The 15,056-nt window shown below is 35.9% G+C and overlaps 2 protein-coding genes across 4 annotated transcripts; both read right to left on the bottom strand.

Annotated features, from left to right (window-relative positions):
• Positions 1-1,694: 1,694 nt before the first annotated feature.
• Positions 1,695-5,835, bottom strand: LOC103715089 (ABC subfamily C protein). Of its 3 annotated transcripts, none has more exons than XR_015973089.2 (5): positions 4,880-5,835; positions 3,110-3,636; positions 2,658-2,850; positions 2,071-2,225; positions 1,695-1,968 (listed from the first exon to the last, which is right to left on the bottom strand). XR_015973089.2 is itself a non-coding variant. In XM_008802609.6 (5 exons), the coding sequence occupies exons 1-4, from the start codon at positions 5,724-5,726 to the stop codon at positions 2,100-2,102; spliced, it is 1,710 nt and encodes a 569-aa protein (XP_008800831.4). In that variant the 5' UTR covers positions 5,727-5,835; the 3' UTR covers positions 1,695-1,968; positions 2,071-2,099. The 3 variants fall into 3 exon arrangements, 2 of the variants coding, with proteins under 2 accessions (XP_008800831.4, XP_088566761.2); XM_008802609.6 differs by having other exon boundaries at positions 2,658-2,867; XM_088710635.2 differs by lacking the exons at positions 1,695-1,968; positions 2,071-2,225 and adding an exon at positions 2,303-2,486 and having other exon boundaries at positions 2,658-2,867; positions 4,880-5,768.
• Positions 5,836-9,835: 4,000 nt separating this feature from the next.
• LOC103715090 (stress-related protein-like) lies at positions 9,836-11,048 on the bottom strand. Its single transcript, XM_008802610.6, has 3 exons — positions 10,878-11,048; positions 10,549-10,782; positions 9,836-10,444 (listed from the first exon to the last, which is right to left on the bottom strand). Exons 1-3 carry the CDS (start codon positions 10,908-10,910, stop codon positions 10,028-10,030), a joined length of 684 nt encoding a protein of 227 aa, XP_008800832.4. The 5' UTR covers positions 10,911-11,048; the 3' UTR covers positions 9,836-10,027.
• Positions 11,049-15,056: the final 4,008 nt, after the last annotated feature.

Genomic DNA, 15,056 nt, shown 5'->3' with positions numbered 1-15,056 from the left:
GCTATTGCCATCTGCATTCCTCTTTTTTGTGTGTGTTATTAATACTTAGAATTTACTTGTTGGAATTTTATGTATAACCCATATAATTGTGTTGGACATATGAAAGAACTTTAAAGTTTAAAAAGTATCAAGCTATATGATAAAGTTGCCGTTTGTCGTATATACACAGCTCTTGACTCAATAATATCATACTTTAATTTCTACAGCATGCATCTCTTATTTGAGATTTTGTAATTAAAAATTTAATGCTTCAACAATTATCGTAGGATAAAATGGATAGAGATGTTAGAAAGTCATATGATCACTATTATCCAATACAAAATTATGATAATCCCTTTAATTCAAAATGTAATTATTTATATTATTATTTCAATAGATAATGCCTAAGGTAATGCGTCACTATATAATATCTCCACCAATGAACCGTCCAAATTTTGATGAAAGCAAGGTCCAATCCAATATCTTTAGTATAACCACCAAGAGCCTTTACTATAAAATAGTACCTTGAATTCTTTGTTTAATAGCGTAGTTTTCTCTTTCCCCTCAAAAAAAATAGAACACTTTTTCACTTTGGATTTCAATAAATTTTAGAAAAAATTATAGAGACATCCCTTCAAATTTAGGCGAAAAATGCTTCAGTCTTAAATTTTTAAAACATTTTATGCAGACCTATGTCTTATTTTTCCATTGCAATGTAGTCTACCCGTCTATCTTGACACAATTAACAAAAACTAAATAATAACTAAAATGCCCTCCATCTTTCATGGAGAGTTGCTGATGGGAAAAAATTATTTTAGCTATAACTTTTGTTGAGGAGGATTGGAGGTGGGAAAAAATTATTTTAGCTATAACCTTTGTTGAAGAGCTTGCAACTCTAGCAGATAGCGGCGGTCCGCCTAAAACGAGAGAGAGAGAGAGAGAGAGAGAGAGAGAGAGAGAGAATGGGATAGAGAAAAGGAGAAGACGAGAGAGAAACAGAAAAAAAAAAGAGAGAAAAGGATGGGGCTCTTCGTGCAGTGTTTTGCGAAATAGGATAAATAAGCTGAAGGAAGTAATTTCTGCTCCTTTTATCCTTCCATCTCAGAACAAAAAAAATCCAACAACAAATTCAGCAAGGTTTGCTTTTTATTTTCTTATATCATTTGCAGCCACTCTCCATTTTTTGTGCTGATTATCTACCAAAAGGCATGGTTGCATCATTGATACCGACCGAGCAATTAGCATCTAGAGGGTGATGCAGTGAGCCAATAACAGAAATTAGCAATTTAAAATTGCTAGGATGCATGATGGACAATGTAGTGTTCAAAATTACAACACCACAATTTGAAGTTGTAACATTACATATGTGAGAGCAATAGCCCATAAGATCAGTTCTAACAGGCATTCACACCTTGCAAACAAGAGATAACTTGGACACATAAAGGAAAGGTGATTTGTAGGGCATGCTTATAACACATACAAGTTTGATTAGATGGAGTAGACCAAATAAGTTATCAAAGAGTGCATGCTTATATGACATATACAGCTCTGGCTAGGTAGAGAAGATCAAAGAAGTTACCAAAGAGAATATTGAAAGGTCAGGCAAGATCAGTAGTCAAATTGCCTTACCGCATTAAAAATCATCACATCTGTTACCGTATATCATGGCTTCATCAAGATAATTGCACTTGCTACAATATAAATCTTGCAAAAAATGTTTCGAATATCATGAAATATATTTCATTTGATACTTTGACATGATATATTTGCTCAGCAAAAATGTTATTTTGAGATCATGGGTACGGGCTACTGCTGCTACATGAGGAGATCAAGCCATTTATAGACATCAATATTCTGCGAATAGAAATAATTTTCTGTCGCACAAATCTCAGTTAAAACAATGGTGTCAACCACAAGAAAACCAATTTTGTAACTTGTATCAATACAATGATCCCGTCGCTGCCCTTTACAGTTCAAAATCTCCTACCACTGCAAAAAAACAGAAAAAAAATATGAGTGATTCAGCATAAATAAATGCACCACTTCAAGCAGATATTTTCGAATGTTGCATGGAGGAAAAAAACCCTTCACCTATTTTTTTCCCCTACAATCTCTCAAGTCTAGTCTAACAAAGAACGCAATGCAGTCTCTGCTTCAGCAAGAGGCTGTCCAGCATACAAATGAAGTTGGCCCTTTCTAACAACAATCACCTTAAATTCACCCGCCGTTACTGCCTCGTCAAGTTCCTGAAACACACCCATTGTGCAGCTTTATATCCCCAGTTGAGGGAAAAAATTCATGAGTAGAGAATAGAGCTGTCCACATGACAATATTATTGAAAAACCTACCTATCTTTAGCCATAAATTAGCTCTAACAAAACCAAATCTTAGATATGAGAAAGGGAGAAAAAAGTGTGAAAGTTATATTAAACATGTACTATATAAGGAGTATGCTATCTGCCACTTCAAATATGTTCTGACGTACTATAAGATGTCACAGATGCTTCCTGCATATCACGTTTTTATCAGTAAAGGCTTTTCTGCTTCAAGTTTCATATCATGAAGTACCAGAAAGGCTTTCTATTATATTGATGCATCAGTTGCTCCACCAAAAGAAAAGGAAGGATATATAACCAGATTTAGAGTTCTATTATGAGTGAATCAAGAATAACTCTTACTTGAATAGTCAGAGGAACAATGTCAGCACTGACATCACCCAACTCTTCAAAAAAGGACTCCACTAAGTAGCAGAAGTTTGATGCATCACCACGATCTTGAAAAGCAACAGTATAAGATGTAAAATTCCCATCATCTGACGAAGAGTTCATCTGTAAGGAGTAGAGTCCTTTTGGGCCATTGCCATCAGAACCTCTGCATAGAAAAATAGCCTGAAAATCATAATAGCTAAGAATAAGCATCTAAACATTCTTGATTTTATTATGAAAGAAAGTATAGTTGCAAGTCCTGAGATTAAAACCATATGCATAGTACTGAAACAATTGAAATCAGGTGCAAGGAGATAACTAATTTGCATAATATAATGAAACTGAAGAGATGCACATGCCCCTTTTTTTTGTAACAAAGAAGATAGGAATATGAACAAACACAGTATGGGAGAAAAATTGCTTACTAGAACATAAGGAAGTTTCAACCACCACAGATTGTGCCCTTTATCAAACTGGCTATCTTTTTCTTCATTAACAACTGACTTGTGTTCAACTTGTTTAGTTTGCGAATCCCGCTCTTCTTTCTCACTGACGTTTCTGTTTATAACAGAGGGTTCTCCATTTGCCTTCATGGAACTTTTGTCATTCTGCATCTCCAGCATGGATTTGCTTTCCATCAGAGAAGCCTCCTTTGATATATCTGCTTGAGTATAACTTCTAGAATCATATACAGCATATGTGGAACTGCTAAACTCGGGAGACAAATCCCCTTCAATATAATCTGGGTTGCTTCTACTGTTTCTGGTTCTACTAAAAGAAGTGCCATGACCATCTTCTAATCTTTCAGTTCCTTGAGTTGATGAAACTGTATAACTCTCCACATCAGCAAACGTTTTGGTCATCTCGGAGCCACATGCTCTTTTCTTCCCTTGCTCATTCAGTATTGAGGGTTCCTTCCCAGGTTTTTGATGAGCAAGCTGTTGAATACCACCTAAGATGAATAAATTAACAATTTTACCTGATACAGTGATGGATTTCTAAGTGCTTATTATGCCTTTTATGGCATCAGACAATTCATCATAATATCAGGAGTAGAAAGCAATTTTAGTCAAACAAGCTGAAAAATTAAGTTTTGTTTCTGGAAGTAAAACAAAAGAATTGTTCTTGCATGAAGAATGGGGAACAACTCGGGGTACCCCTGTATTCTGCAACATGCCCAAAGCAAACAAGTCAAGTCTAATGGTATAGAAAGTAATGTATGATAGTTTGAGATTATATATGGTATCAGAAGTTCACTAAACAACTAACCTCTTCATTCTAATTACAGAGGGCTAAATGTTTTTAATGATTTGTGGATATTGAATTATTTTAATTCATATCCTTTTTTTTCTTTCTTGGGGTGGGGGTGGGGGGGGGGGGGGGGGTGCGGAATTAAGCATAAGAGCTTGTACGAGGAATATATTTCTAATCTTCATATTCTGAGAGTACCCTTATATCATGATATAGATTCTTTGTTACTCAAAATCCTCTTGCCTCATGGCTTTGTGCAGGACACGGACAAGTTTGCACTTTTGCACAAACATTGAGTTTGTCACTCTTACCCATAAATTTGTTCTCCTAAGACAATTAAAAAGAGGCATCAAATGTGATAACCTTATTTTATTTAAACCAAAAACAAACTACTTCATCATTGATTGTAGAAATGCCCTTGAAAAGATATTGGTAAAACAACCCTAGATACCATATTACCATCTAACCTTGTCCAACTATTTGGGGTCAGCTTCACGAATTGTCTTTTTTGAAGCATTCCTTTTTAGCCTTCCTCCGATATTATCATTATTATTCTTTTTTGTAGGTTTCCACTGATATCATTAGGTGAATGTAGACCATAAACTCTAAATCAGCCCCATCCAGAGAACCAAACAATATGTAGGCTACGTAGCAAGAGCTAGGCTTGTCACTATCTAGCCACACACCAAACAACTTTCAGATGCAATCAGAAGAACCTGGACTTTTATAGGAAACCAAAATTCAAATAGTAACAGTTGACAAAATGATATATCGGTGAGTAAAATCATTTGTGCAAGCTAGAACCTAATACATAGTACCACAGGTAAAAGGCTAGAATTGGCCTGAAGAATGTGGTTTGGTTAATTAATTCAACGAAAGAAACAACAACAAAGTTATTAAATAGTTAACTTGCATTGAATTGAAAAAGAGGCAAAATACCATACCAATGCCACCATCAACAGACTCATCCTTCCCCTTTGACCCATTAAACCCCTTTGGAACATTCCGATTCTTCGCAACGGAGCTCAAAAATCCAAGCTTTCTTTTCTCGTTCGATTTCCCTCCACTTTTCTTCCCATCCCTACCCTTGGAAGAAGAAGAAGAATCATTCTCATCCAAAATAACCTGAGAAAAACTCTTTCTCAAGCGGCCAATTCCCCGGCCAACCTCCTCCTTGACTCTATTCCCCTCAGCAAGATCCTTCCTGTCGCTCTCCCTCGCCTCCTTCGCCATCGCCCTGATCTCCAGCACCATCCTCTCAAACTCCCCCACGCCCTCCACCTCCGCCTTCTCAACCTTCATCGTCTTCCTCCCCTGCTCCTCACGTCCCCCGCTCTCCTCGACGCTCTCGCCGCCTAGGAACCAGACGGCAACAACCGTCTGCACCGCGAAAAGGGCGGCAAACCGGAAGACGAGGTCGAGGACCGGTCCCGGGAACAATCGGTGGCCGGCGGGAGGGAACGGGACGACTCCCTCCGCCGCCCGCACCGTTCCCTCGACAGCTTCCACCTCTCCTTCGACGACGACGACGACGGGGTGGGCGGCGGGGGATTCATCGGGAGTCGGAGGAGGGAGGGGCCGAGGGGGCGGCGGAGGTGGGGATTGGGGTTTGGGGATTAGGGTTTTGGGGAGGTTGGGGCGGAGGCGGTTGGGGCGCTTGGTTCGAGGCCTGGGAGAGGGAAGAAAAGAGGAGGATTGGAGTCGGAGTCTCCTTGCTTTTCTTTGAAGAGAAAGAGGGGAGAGGGAGAGGGGTGGGAGAGGGAGAGGGGTGGATGAGGAGCCCAAGCTCATGATGTGTCATTATTTCTTGGAAGGAGATGAGATGGGGTGCAAAACTAAGCTCATAATAGAAGCAGATGATAGGAATTGTTTGGGTTCTGGGTGTGGGAATTTTGTATAGGGTTTGGGAAGGAGGGCTGACCCTTGCCTAATGGTGGGGTGCAAGTGGGTTGGGTAAATGGGCACGCCAGGATCCAAATCATATCGCACCCGATTTAGACCCAAACCCTAGATACCCGGCCAGTATTAGGCCGCTACCAAACCGGCAAATTTGAGCATGGGTTCCGGATCATAACCAAATGGTCGAGGAGGATGTGGATGAATCCGAATGAACATGCCTCATGAAGGCAAATTTTAGTTCAAACAATAGGTTTTAGTATCGAACTCCAATCCCTTTGGACTTGATTTAACCTGAATCCACCTAGTCGTGAATTGAAGCAAATTTAGGTCGCATCCAAACCAAAATGCATCCCTTTGATATTGTGAATGATCTGTATTCATTCAAAGTATTTTATAAGAACATTTCCTTTAAGGATGGATACAATATTAATTGGTACAATAAGGACCAAAATATCAATAATGAATACTTGATATAAACCTAGATGAAAGATAAGGTAGGAGTTTTTGCTTCACAAATCCATATCACCTATGGATTAAATGTCAACCCCGGTTGTCAACCACCGATGATGAGGTGCTAAGTATATTTTTATTAGATCTCAGCATGCGTACTTCATATGTGGTTGATTTGAAGAACTTAGAGAAAATGGACACTCTTATCTTATAGGAGTTTATTAAAAATTGAAACATTTGATGGATAGTTATAATTTCATTAGCACTCGTTGTTCATAATTGCTAAGGATACTTTTCTTTTTGATTTACATATTTATCTTGTCTTTTCAAAAAAATGAAAGTGCAAATATTCTAAAAAAGAAGCGTGCGGCAAAAAGAAAAGGTCCTATGCTTGAACTTTTAAGTCCTCTCCATATGTGCATTTAGGTTCCTCAATAGTAAAAATTTGCTTAAAATTTTGTATAAAAATATGGAAGTCATATTGCTGCCATCCAATTTTTCAATTACTATTGTAACTACGTAACTACGCTATCTCATACTTGAATGCGTGGCGATTTACTCTTCTCTCCCTATCTCATACTTGAACACGTTGTGATTTCCTTCTCTTACTTCTTTATTTTTTTCCTTTTATTGCGAAGCCTATTTGGGGATTAATTTCTTGCAAAGAGAATTATGTATTTTTCTCTGTTTTGAATAGGTACCTATTCTTTTGCATTAGGATTTAGGACTCTTCAAAGAAGAAGGGAGAGAAGAGCAAAAAACAATATAATAATTATACATGTTGTTAATTGAGAAAACACACATGAAATGTTTGCGATCTACTAATCATAATCACATGCAGCGAGCAATTGCTAGTCCACTTCTCCCTTCTTTATTTGTGTACCTTTTTTCTTAATAGCCATGACTAAGGCCTCGTTTGGCAAAGCTTTCTATCCCTCCGAAAGCATTTTTGGATCGTATAGTAATATTTAGTAAAAAATCGAGAAGCTATTTTAATTTTGTCAAAAAGCTAAAAATGTCTATTTGAAAAATGCTATATTTTGGAGCTTCTCCAAAAGTATTTTGCGGACAATATCGAGAAGTTGTTTAATTTTTCTAATAACCAAAATGCCCACCAACAAATCTCATGATTGGATCCTATATTATATTATATTATATCATATTATATTATTATAAATATAATATAATAATAGTAAATTAATATAAATATTATATTATATTATATTGTAAGCATAATATAACATATCATTGCAATCATAGTATTATTATCATAATAATAATTATTTTATGATAATATAATATAATTTTATAATATTATTATTATAATATACTATTAATAATATAACAAGATAATATATCAGATTATATTACATTATATTATATTGTATTAGATGATTATAAACATATCAGATTATATTACATTAATTTTATAATAATATTATTATAATAATATAAACATATAATATAATAATAATATTATATTACAATAATACAATCTAATATAATAATATTTAATAATAATATAATATTATTATTCTACAATATAATCTATCATATTATAATGTATTATTAGATTAAATTCTAATCCATTATATTATATTATATTATAATATTATTATATGATATTATATTATATATTATGTCATAATTATAATAATATTATATTACGTTGTAGTAAGATTATACTATTAATAATACATTATTATATCATATCATATCATAACATATTATATTATATTATTATGCTATAGTATTCAATATTATATTATGCTATATTATAATAATACTATACAGAATAATAATATTTTAATATGTAATAATATGTAATATTATATTGTATTATACTCTACTATGCAATATCTTTTATTGTCATTTTATCATATCAAAATTACTTTCATATTTTAGTTACCAAACATATGTTAAAGTTTCACAACACTTTAGAAATGTAGTTACCAAATAGTTAATGGCTTTTTATAAAAACTCTACTTCCAAAAGCTCTATTTTTAAAAACTTTATTGCCAATAGCAATCTCAAACAAAGCCTAAATCTTCTAGGGACTATTGCTATTGGAGTCTAGGATGCTCGAATTGACTATCTTCTAAACGCTTCATGGTATAACCGCATAAGACAAAAATGCACACATGACCAACCATGAAATAGCTTAATAAACAAGCTCGAATATACACTTTGAGCTTAGTGAACAATTCTAAGATTTGAATCTAATGTCATAGCTTTTTTTTATAAAAATATAGCAATACTAATGAATAATGATGAAATTAGTTTTTCATCACACACAAAATATTAAACAATAGACAAACAAGCATGGGGGAGCAAAGATGAATATGCAAGAGAGAAAAAAACACCAGAAATATATACATATGTATTGTATAATGTTTTTTTTTAACATAGTAATAAACAATTCAACAAGGCATTAAAAAACTCACAAACTAAATTAGCAATGATTAAATAGTTGCTAAGATTTGTATGCTTCGAAAAAATAATTCAACAAGCTTTCGACAGTGCATATAACACATTTACTATGCTACAAGTCATGCGACCGGACAAGAAGTTATTCATGCACAATGTATGTGCTTAAACACCAAGGAAAGAATATAACAAAAGGCATTGGTTTGATGTATAAAACATAAAACGCTCGAACGCAAAATAACCACTACACATGATTTGAGCTATAAATCTCTAAAGACCCATTTGGTTAGACATAATCTATTATCAAAAAATAAATTTTATGTGAGATTACTATATTTAGTACAAAAGAAAATAAAAAAGTAAAATAAATGATGGATTCCAATATTTTATATTCATTTTTCTGAAAGAAAAAGTAAAACAAATACTATCAATATTTTTTTTACAAAAATACCCTCACTTATATTATATTAATATTATATCAATATATTTAAATATATTAATATATTATTTAATAATATTTATAAATAATAATATATTTAATCTATCAGTATATTTGTTAATAAATAATAATTATTAATACATAATTAATAAATATTTATTAATTACCAAATAAATCTAACATAAAATTTATCAATAATTAATATATTTATTTATATACTAAAATATGCTAAAATTTATCTATAATAAAAAATATTTTTTAATATATGTATAATTGTTTTACTTTTATTAGCCAATATTATCAATGGCCAACAAATAGATGGAAAAAAATTAATAATGTCCTCATACAAGATTACCTCAACCAAATATGATAGCCTTTTTTTTTCAATAGTATTTTTCAAAATAATTCTTCCATCAACCAAACATGGTCCATAATCAGATAAATAATTTTCAAAAATTATTAGACACCTAGATCCCTACAAGAGATAGTTTGCTAGATATCTTCTAACCCTATTCAAGATCTAAAGTACTAGCTTGACAAATTACCACCTTCTCGAAGTTAATAAATCTCTTCACTAACATTATATCGCAGGTCTATTAACACCATTAGATGCAATTCGAATGTATCATATGCCAAAAGAAAGCAAGCTTTTATAATTTTAGCAAAAAAAAAAAAAAAACCAAGCTTCTATAAAAGCAAACATAAACTAGCAGCTGTTCATAAACACACAATGCGGTAATAAAACATCGTCCGCAACTACACAAACCACGCAACCTTCGCAATGTATGCGATATGTACCACAGGAAATATTATTAACCAACACCATCATCATCATCCATCCAAGCAACAAGATCGATCACAACCGTCCAATTTCACTTTACTGCACGGTGATCTCCCTCTCGGGCGGGGTCGCAGGAGCGGCGGCGGCAGACTCACCGTCGGCGGCGGGGGCGGCAAAGACCTTGGCGATGCGGTCGGTGGGGACGAGGGGGAGGTAGGCGGACACGGCGTAGCCCTTCTCCGCGGAGTAGCCGACCGCGCGGTTGTAGCTCTCGGAGAGGTGGGCCGCCGCGGGGACCACGGCCCGCTGAGCCACCTGGGGGAAGAGCGGGAGCCGGTTCAGCGACCGCCAGGCCGACACCGCGCACCGCTCGGCCGCCGGCTCGTACCGCGAGCGGGCCGCCCGGGCGAGGCCGGCCGCCGTCCCGACCACGCCGGCACGCTGCACCTCGCCCGCCACGGACTTCACCGCCGACGGGACGTGACGCTCCAGCTCCTGAACCGATTCCCCCACCTGTGATCCCGCGGCACACACACAATCCCAACCAAAATAATAGCATTAATGTTACCTGAACCCGATTCATACAAAAAATGCTAATAACAATGAGGGATACGGACCTTGCGATCGACGAACTTGAGGAGCTCGAAGGGGGCGTCGTGGAACTTATCGTAGACGGGGCCGACGACGGTCTTGACCGTGCCCTCCACCGTCTGGACGCCGGGCTTCAGCGGCCCCGCTCTCTCCCTCGCGTACTCGTACACCGTCGCCACGCACCCCACCGCTTGCAGCGCCGCCACGTGCACCAACTCCAGGTACCTCAGCCTCTGCTCCTCCTCCTCCACCTCCGATCTCTAGAAATTCAATACCCAACAACCCATCAACAAAACAAATCCCTAAAAATTCCCAAAGAAATCAAAAGAAAATCAAATCGGGGCGGAGTTCTCACAATCTGATCCGGTTGGACGTTGGATTCGGCCATTTTCGCGTCGATATCAAAGGAAGAGAGGAAAAACCCTGGCAAAGATGCGATCTTTGGGGAAGAAATTGGGAAATAGAAGGAAGACGCTAGAATCGTTCCAGATCCTTGTTTGGGGACGGCGGAAAAGGAGGAGGTGGGTAGGCGTTTCTTATAGGCGAGGCAATCTGTTGGCCGTCGGATGCGATCTCCGATCGGACGGTCGCGGTTAGCAGCCGTGCGCGTCGCGTCTCCATTTGGCGGACGGTTTGACACTTCGAGGCGAAGGATTATAATTTAACTTCATTTGAATTCTTATGCGGACCTCGGAAGATTCCATGACCGTAAAGTATTTCTATACGGACATAAGATCAACCGTCTGGTTTTCCAAGGGGAGATCATCATCCGTCCACTCGTTGAGGGAACGCGTAGAAGTGTGACGAATGGGGACGGGCAAGGAAGGGGGCTCCTTGAGGTTTCCCACCATAAGATCGTATATAACACGTGTCAGATGGGGAGTGAAGGTCCGGTGGGCAGCTGGAGGTGTCGTTCGGAGGAGGTTTCTTTCTGAGGCGAAATTATTGCGTATACCAGCATTTTGCCATACATGCTGAATGCATGAGGCCATAAAAATCAACGGCTTTTTTTACCAAAAAAAGAAATCAACGGCTATTATTGGGTGCATGCACGTGCATACAATATATATAATAATTTCTTCTTCCATGGTCCACCAAACGGCACAAATTCTAGAAAAAAAAAATCACATTGGAGGGCACTATAGAATATTTTATGAGCGGAGCTTTTATTTTGCCCTATTTTCAACTGTGCCTACCTCAAAAAAAAAAAAAAAATCAAATAAGAATGAGACTTCTATTACTAATGGAGCCTATTAATCTCATAATGTTAAAAAAAAAACAAATGTGAGATGATTAATTACTTGGTGTGCATCTGACTATATAGTGTATATTACTAAAAAAATATATTTTGAAAACTATGTATCGATTTATCTACAAGTGTGTATTAGATCATTACTACATGTGCATCAAATAAGCTTGCAGTATGTATCAGAAAATCAACGAATGTATATCACGGGTTATATAGTACATATTAGTGAATATGATAGCTCTTGACATTATGTATTGATTTGCTTGGAAGTATATATTGGGTTACTAGATGACTAATTTGCTAAATGTATCATCTGATCATGTACTGTGTACTGCTGAACACTATGTTCTAAAAATTGTGTGCTGATATATGTAGATGTGTATACTGTCTTGCTAAATAACTAATTTATTTGATGTATTAGCCATGTAGTATGTATTGCAATTTTATTAATTTTTTTATTTTTTTAATTACGGAATTAACGACTCGGTTAGTAGAAGGAAGCTATGACTTTTGGGTTTTTTCTTTAAGATCGTACACTCAAAAAAACTTGGCAAAACAGGAAGCCTGCCGCATATGATTTTTGTTCCAAATTCTAGGCAAATTAAATCATGGGTAAATCAAGGACTGCATGCACCATACCAATCAGCTCACCTTCTTCGTATGGTCTTCATTCATCATAAGCTCGTCTCGGTGGTTAGCAGCTGGAAGTATACTGATTAGAATTATTTTAGAGGATCACATTATTTTAGTAGCAATTCATCACATTATCAGGAGTGCATAAATTTGTGATAATCATTATAGAAGGAGTCTAGACATAGCATTACATTATTTTAGGAGCAATTGCTTTGGGCACATGTTTTTTTTCAATGAGAGTACAGAGGGGAAAGATAGGCAATCTTTTGGAGTAGTTCATTTGCTACAAATCAAGATAAATAAGAAAAAATTCACATGATATACCAGATGTTCCAGTTTTGGCAATAGTTGTTACACCTTAGAAGCCTTAAACTTGCTACAACATCCAATAGAAGAACAAATTTTTTTTTTTTTACAAGCTGCATCACTTCTTGGACCAAATAAATAATGACATGGAATCACCCTTACAATAACATTATGTGCACAAATTTTTCACCTTTTAACTATTCAAGAAAAAGGGAAATTAAGGATCTTGTTGAAGTTCTGAAATGACACCCAAGTTTCAGCAGTATATCCATAGAAAGAGAACCCTTGTTTACCTGAAAAATTTCCACCCTGTGCAGTGCTGACTGTTCTAAATATGCCTCAACTAAGAACTCTCAAGAATTTGCCTTGTGTTTCTGCTAAGTAACACCTAAAATACACATTGCAGTAAAGCAACTCCTGACTAGATACTAAAATGAAAGGCATGACTACTACTAGATAGCAAACTTAGTCATCTTTTGCATCCTATAACTCAATTATTTTGATACATAATGCCATTAAGTTGCAGTGAAGCAACTTGAGGCTACATACTAAAATCGAAGACATGACTACTACTAGATAGCAAACTTAGCCATATTTTGGGTCCTATAAGTCCATTATTATGATACATAATCCCATTAAGTATAGCAGGCAGACTTTGAGACAGAGTAATCTATGGCTACTAAGTTGATACATATCAAGGAGCACGCATTTCATGCTAAAGCTAGAGACTCAGCTACAAAGTACTAGATTGAAAAAAGGAATCATGATGATTCATTCTAGGTGTATATGCTTGTGGGGACATTGGAGAATGAGGCATTTATTATTCATGAATCACAGGACCATCAATTATTTTATTTTTTTGACAAACTAATTCAATTCAAGGTCATTATTAATTGGAGACTCAAAGTACACTTTACATGTCAAATCTCCAAACCTCCAAACCTCTTTCACAACAATGGTGATGTGCAGAACCTTTCAGAAACTTGTTGTGGAAAGGTTAGAAAACATCACTTGCAACTGCATACATTATGGAAGATCCTTATGCAGAGAATCACCCTATGAATATACTACACATACAAATAAACCAATGAACAATAAAGCTTGAATTCTAACTAATCTGACAATATATATATATATATATATATATATATATATATATATATATATATATATATATATATATACACACACGTTCTTATCAAATTTGACATTACAGTATCTTAATGCAGTTAATGAATATCCAACTATAGTTCTGACTTCTGAGGTTAAAAGTCAAATTAAACTCTCTCCTAAAAAGTCGAGGAAATTTATGTGTAAGGGGAGACATAGAGGCTTATGATCAGCTCGAATATGCATTCACAGAGTCAAATGTGCTCTATAAAGCACCTAAGAAATGAGCAGCTACATAAGAATTCTTCTACTGGTAAGGAACTCAGACACTCTTATCTATTGCAGACCTCCAAAGAGTCAAGAAGACGGGATTTAAAAATTTTGAGGAGACGATGTACTATCAGTAAAAAGAGCCAATATTATTGCCAGATACTAAAATATCCACTACGGCATCTAGCATACAGAAGTTCTATAATTAGCAACAGTAGAGTACATGATACCCATCTCATTTAACAAATCTAGGCTGCAAATGAATTTAGCTAAAACATAATGAAGAGTTTTCTCACAAGATCCTTTTCATTGATCATATGTTTTGAACTAAAATTTCTTTCAAAAGTAAAAATAGACATTAAAATGATAAAAGCAAGCGACATATCGAGTTAAAACAACACTTGACAATGAAGCTTGGCTACATGAGCAGAAACAGGTACAAATACAAAAACAAAAGGCACTAGATTTAATGGCAGTATTTGTAATGTGGGAGACCAGAGCCCATGAACTTTGTCCCAAGATATTGACTCATTTCATGAATAAAACAGAGCCTAACAGAGCAGCAACAATCACCAAATCAACATAAGCATCTTGTTAGCAATAATAGACTGTCAATTAATTAACCACACAATACTGTGAATGTGAAACATAGTAGGTGAAAGGATAAAAGCCCATGTAAGAAGTCATAAGCATTTGCTAAGGAATGGAGTGAAATAATGAAGCTTATTTGTGGCAATTTATCCTGTCTACCTTTATCAAGGAGATCGTAAGAATTTTACCTTCCACAATTCACATCGAAGATCCTCAGCTGCAGATTGTTGGTTAGCCATCTGCCTTTGGATCTCTAAATGCAGTTCGGGTGCCTGAGAAAACAACAAGATCTTTACATTGTAAACAATAAAGGGTAACTAAAAAAAATTAAGGTATCACTATTAGTAGTAGTAGTATAAAATAAGGTATCATAGT

Source organism: Phoenix dactylifera, chromosome 14, assembly GCF_051530095.1.
Source record: "Phoenix dactylifera cultivar Ajwa chromosome 14, Ajwa_hap1_PhDact_Kaust_v1.1, whole genome shotgun sequence".
Classification (NCBI taxonomy): domain Eukaryota; kingdom Viridiplantae; phylum Streptophyta; class Magnoliopsida; order Arecales; family Arecaceae; genus Phoenix; species Phoenix dactylifera.
This window is presented reverse-complemented; position numbering and strand designations above follow the sequence as displayed.

Excerpts from the sequence above, each read along its gene's own strand:
- LOC103715089 (XM_008802609.6), bottom strand. The coding sequence starts at position 5,726 with ATGAGCTTGGGCTCCTCATCCACCCCTCTCCCTCTCCCACCCCTCTCC. Across the intron at positions 3,637-4,879 it reads GTCTGTTGATGGTGGCATTG|GTGGTATTCAACAGCTTGCT; the intron begins GTATGGTATTTT and ends TATTCATCTTAG. Across the intron at positions 2,868-3,109 it reads TGAAACTTCCTTATGTTCTA|GCTATTTTTCTATGCAGAGG; the intron begins GTAAGCAATTTT and ends TATGATTTTCAG.
- LOC103715090 (XM_008802610.6), bottom strand. The coding sequence starts at position 10,910 with ATGGCCGAATCCAACGTCCAACCGGATCAGATT. Across the intron at positions 10,783-10,877 it reads ACGTCCAACCGGATCAGATT|AGATCGGAGGTGGAGGAGGA; the intron begins GTGAGAACTCCG and ends TTGAATTTCTAG. Across the intron at positions 10,445-10,548 it reads TCAAGTTCGTCGATCGCAAG|GTGGGGGAATCGGTTCAGGA; the intron begins GTCCGTATCCCT and ends GCGGGATCACAG.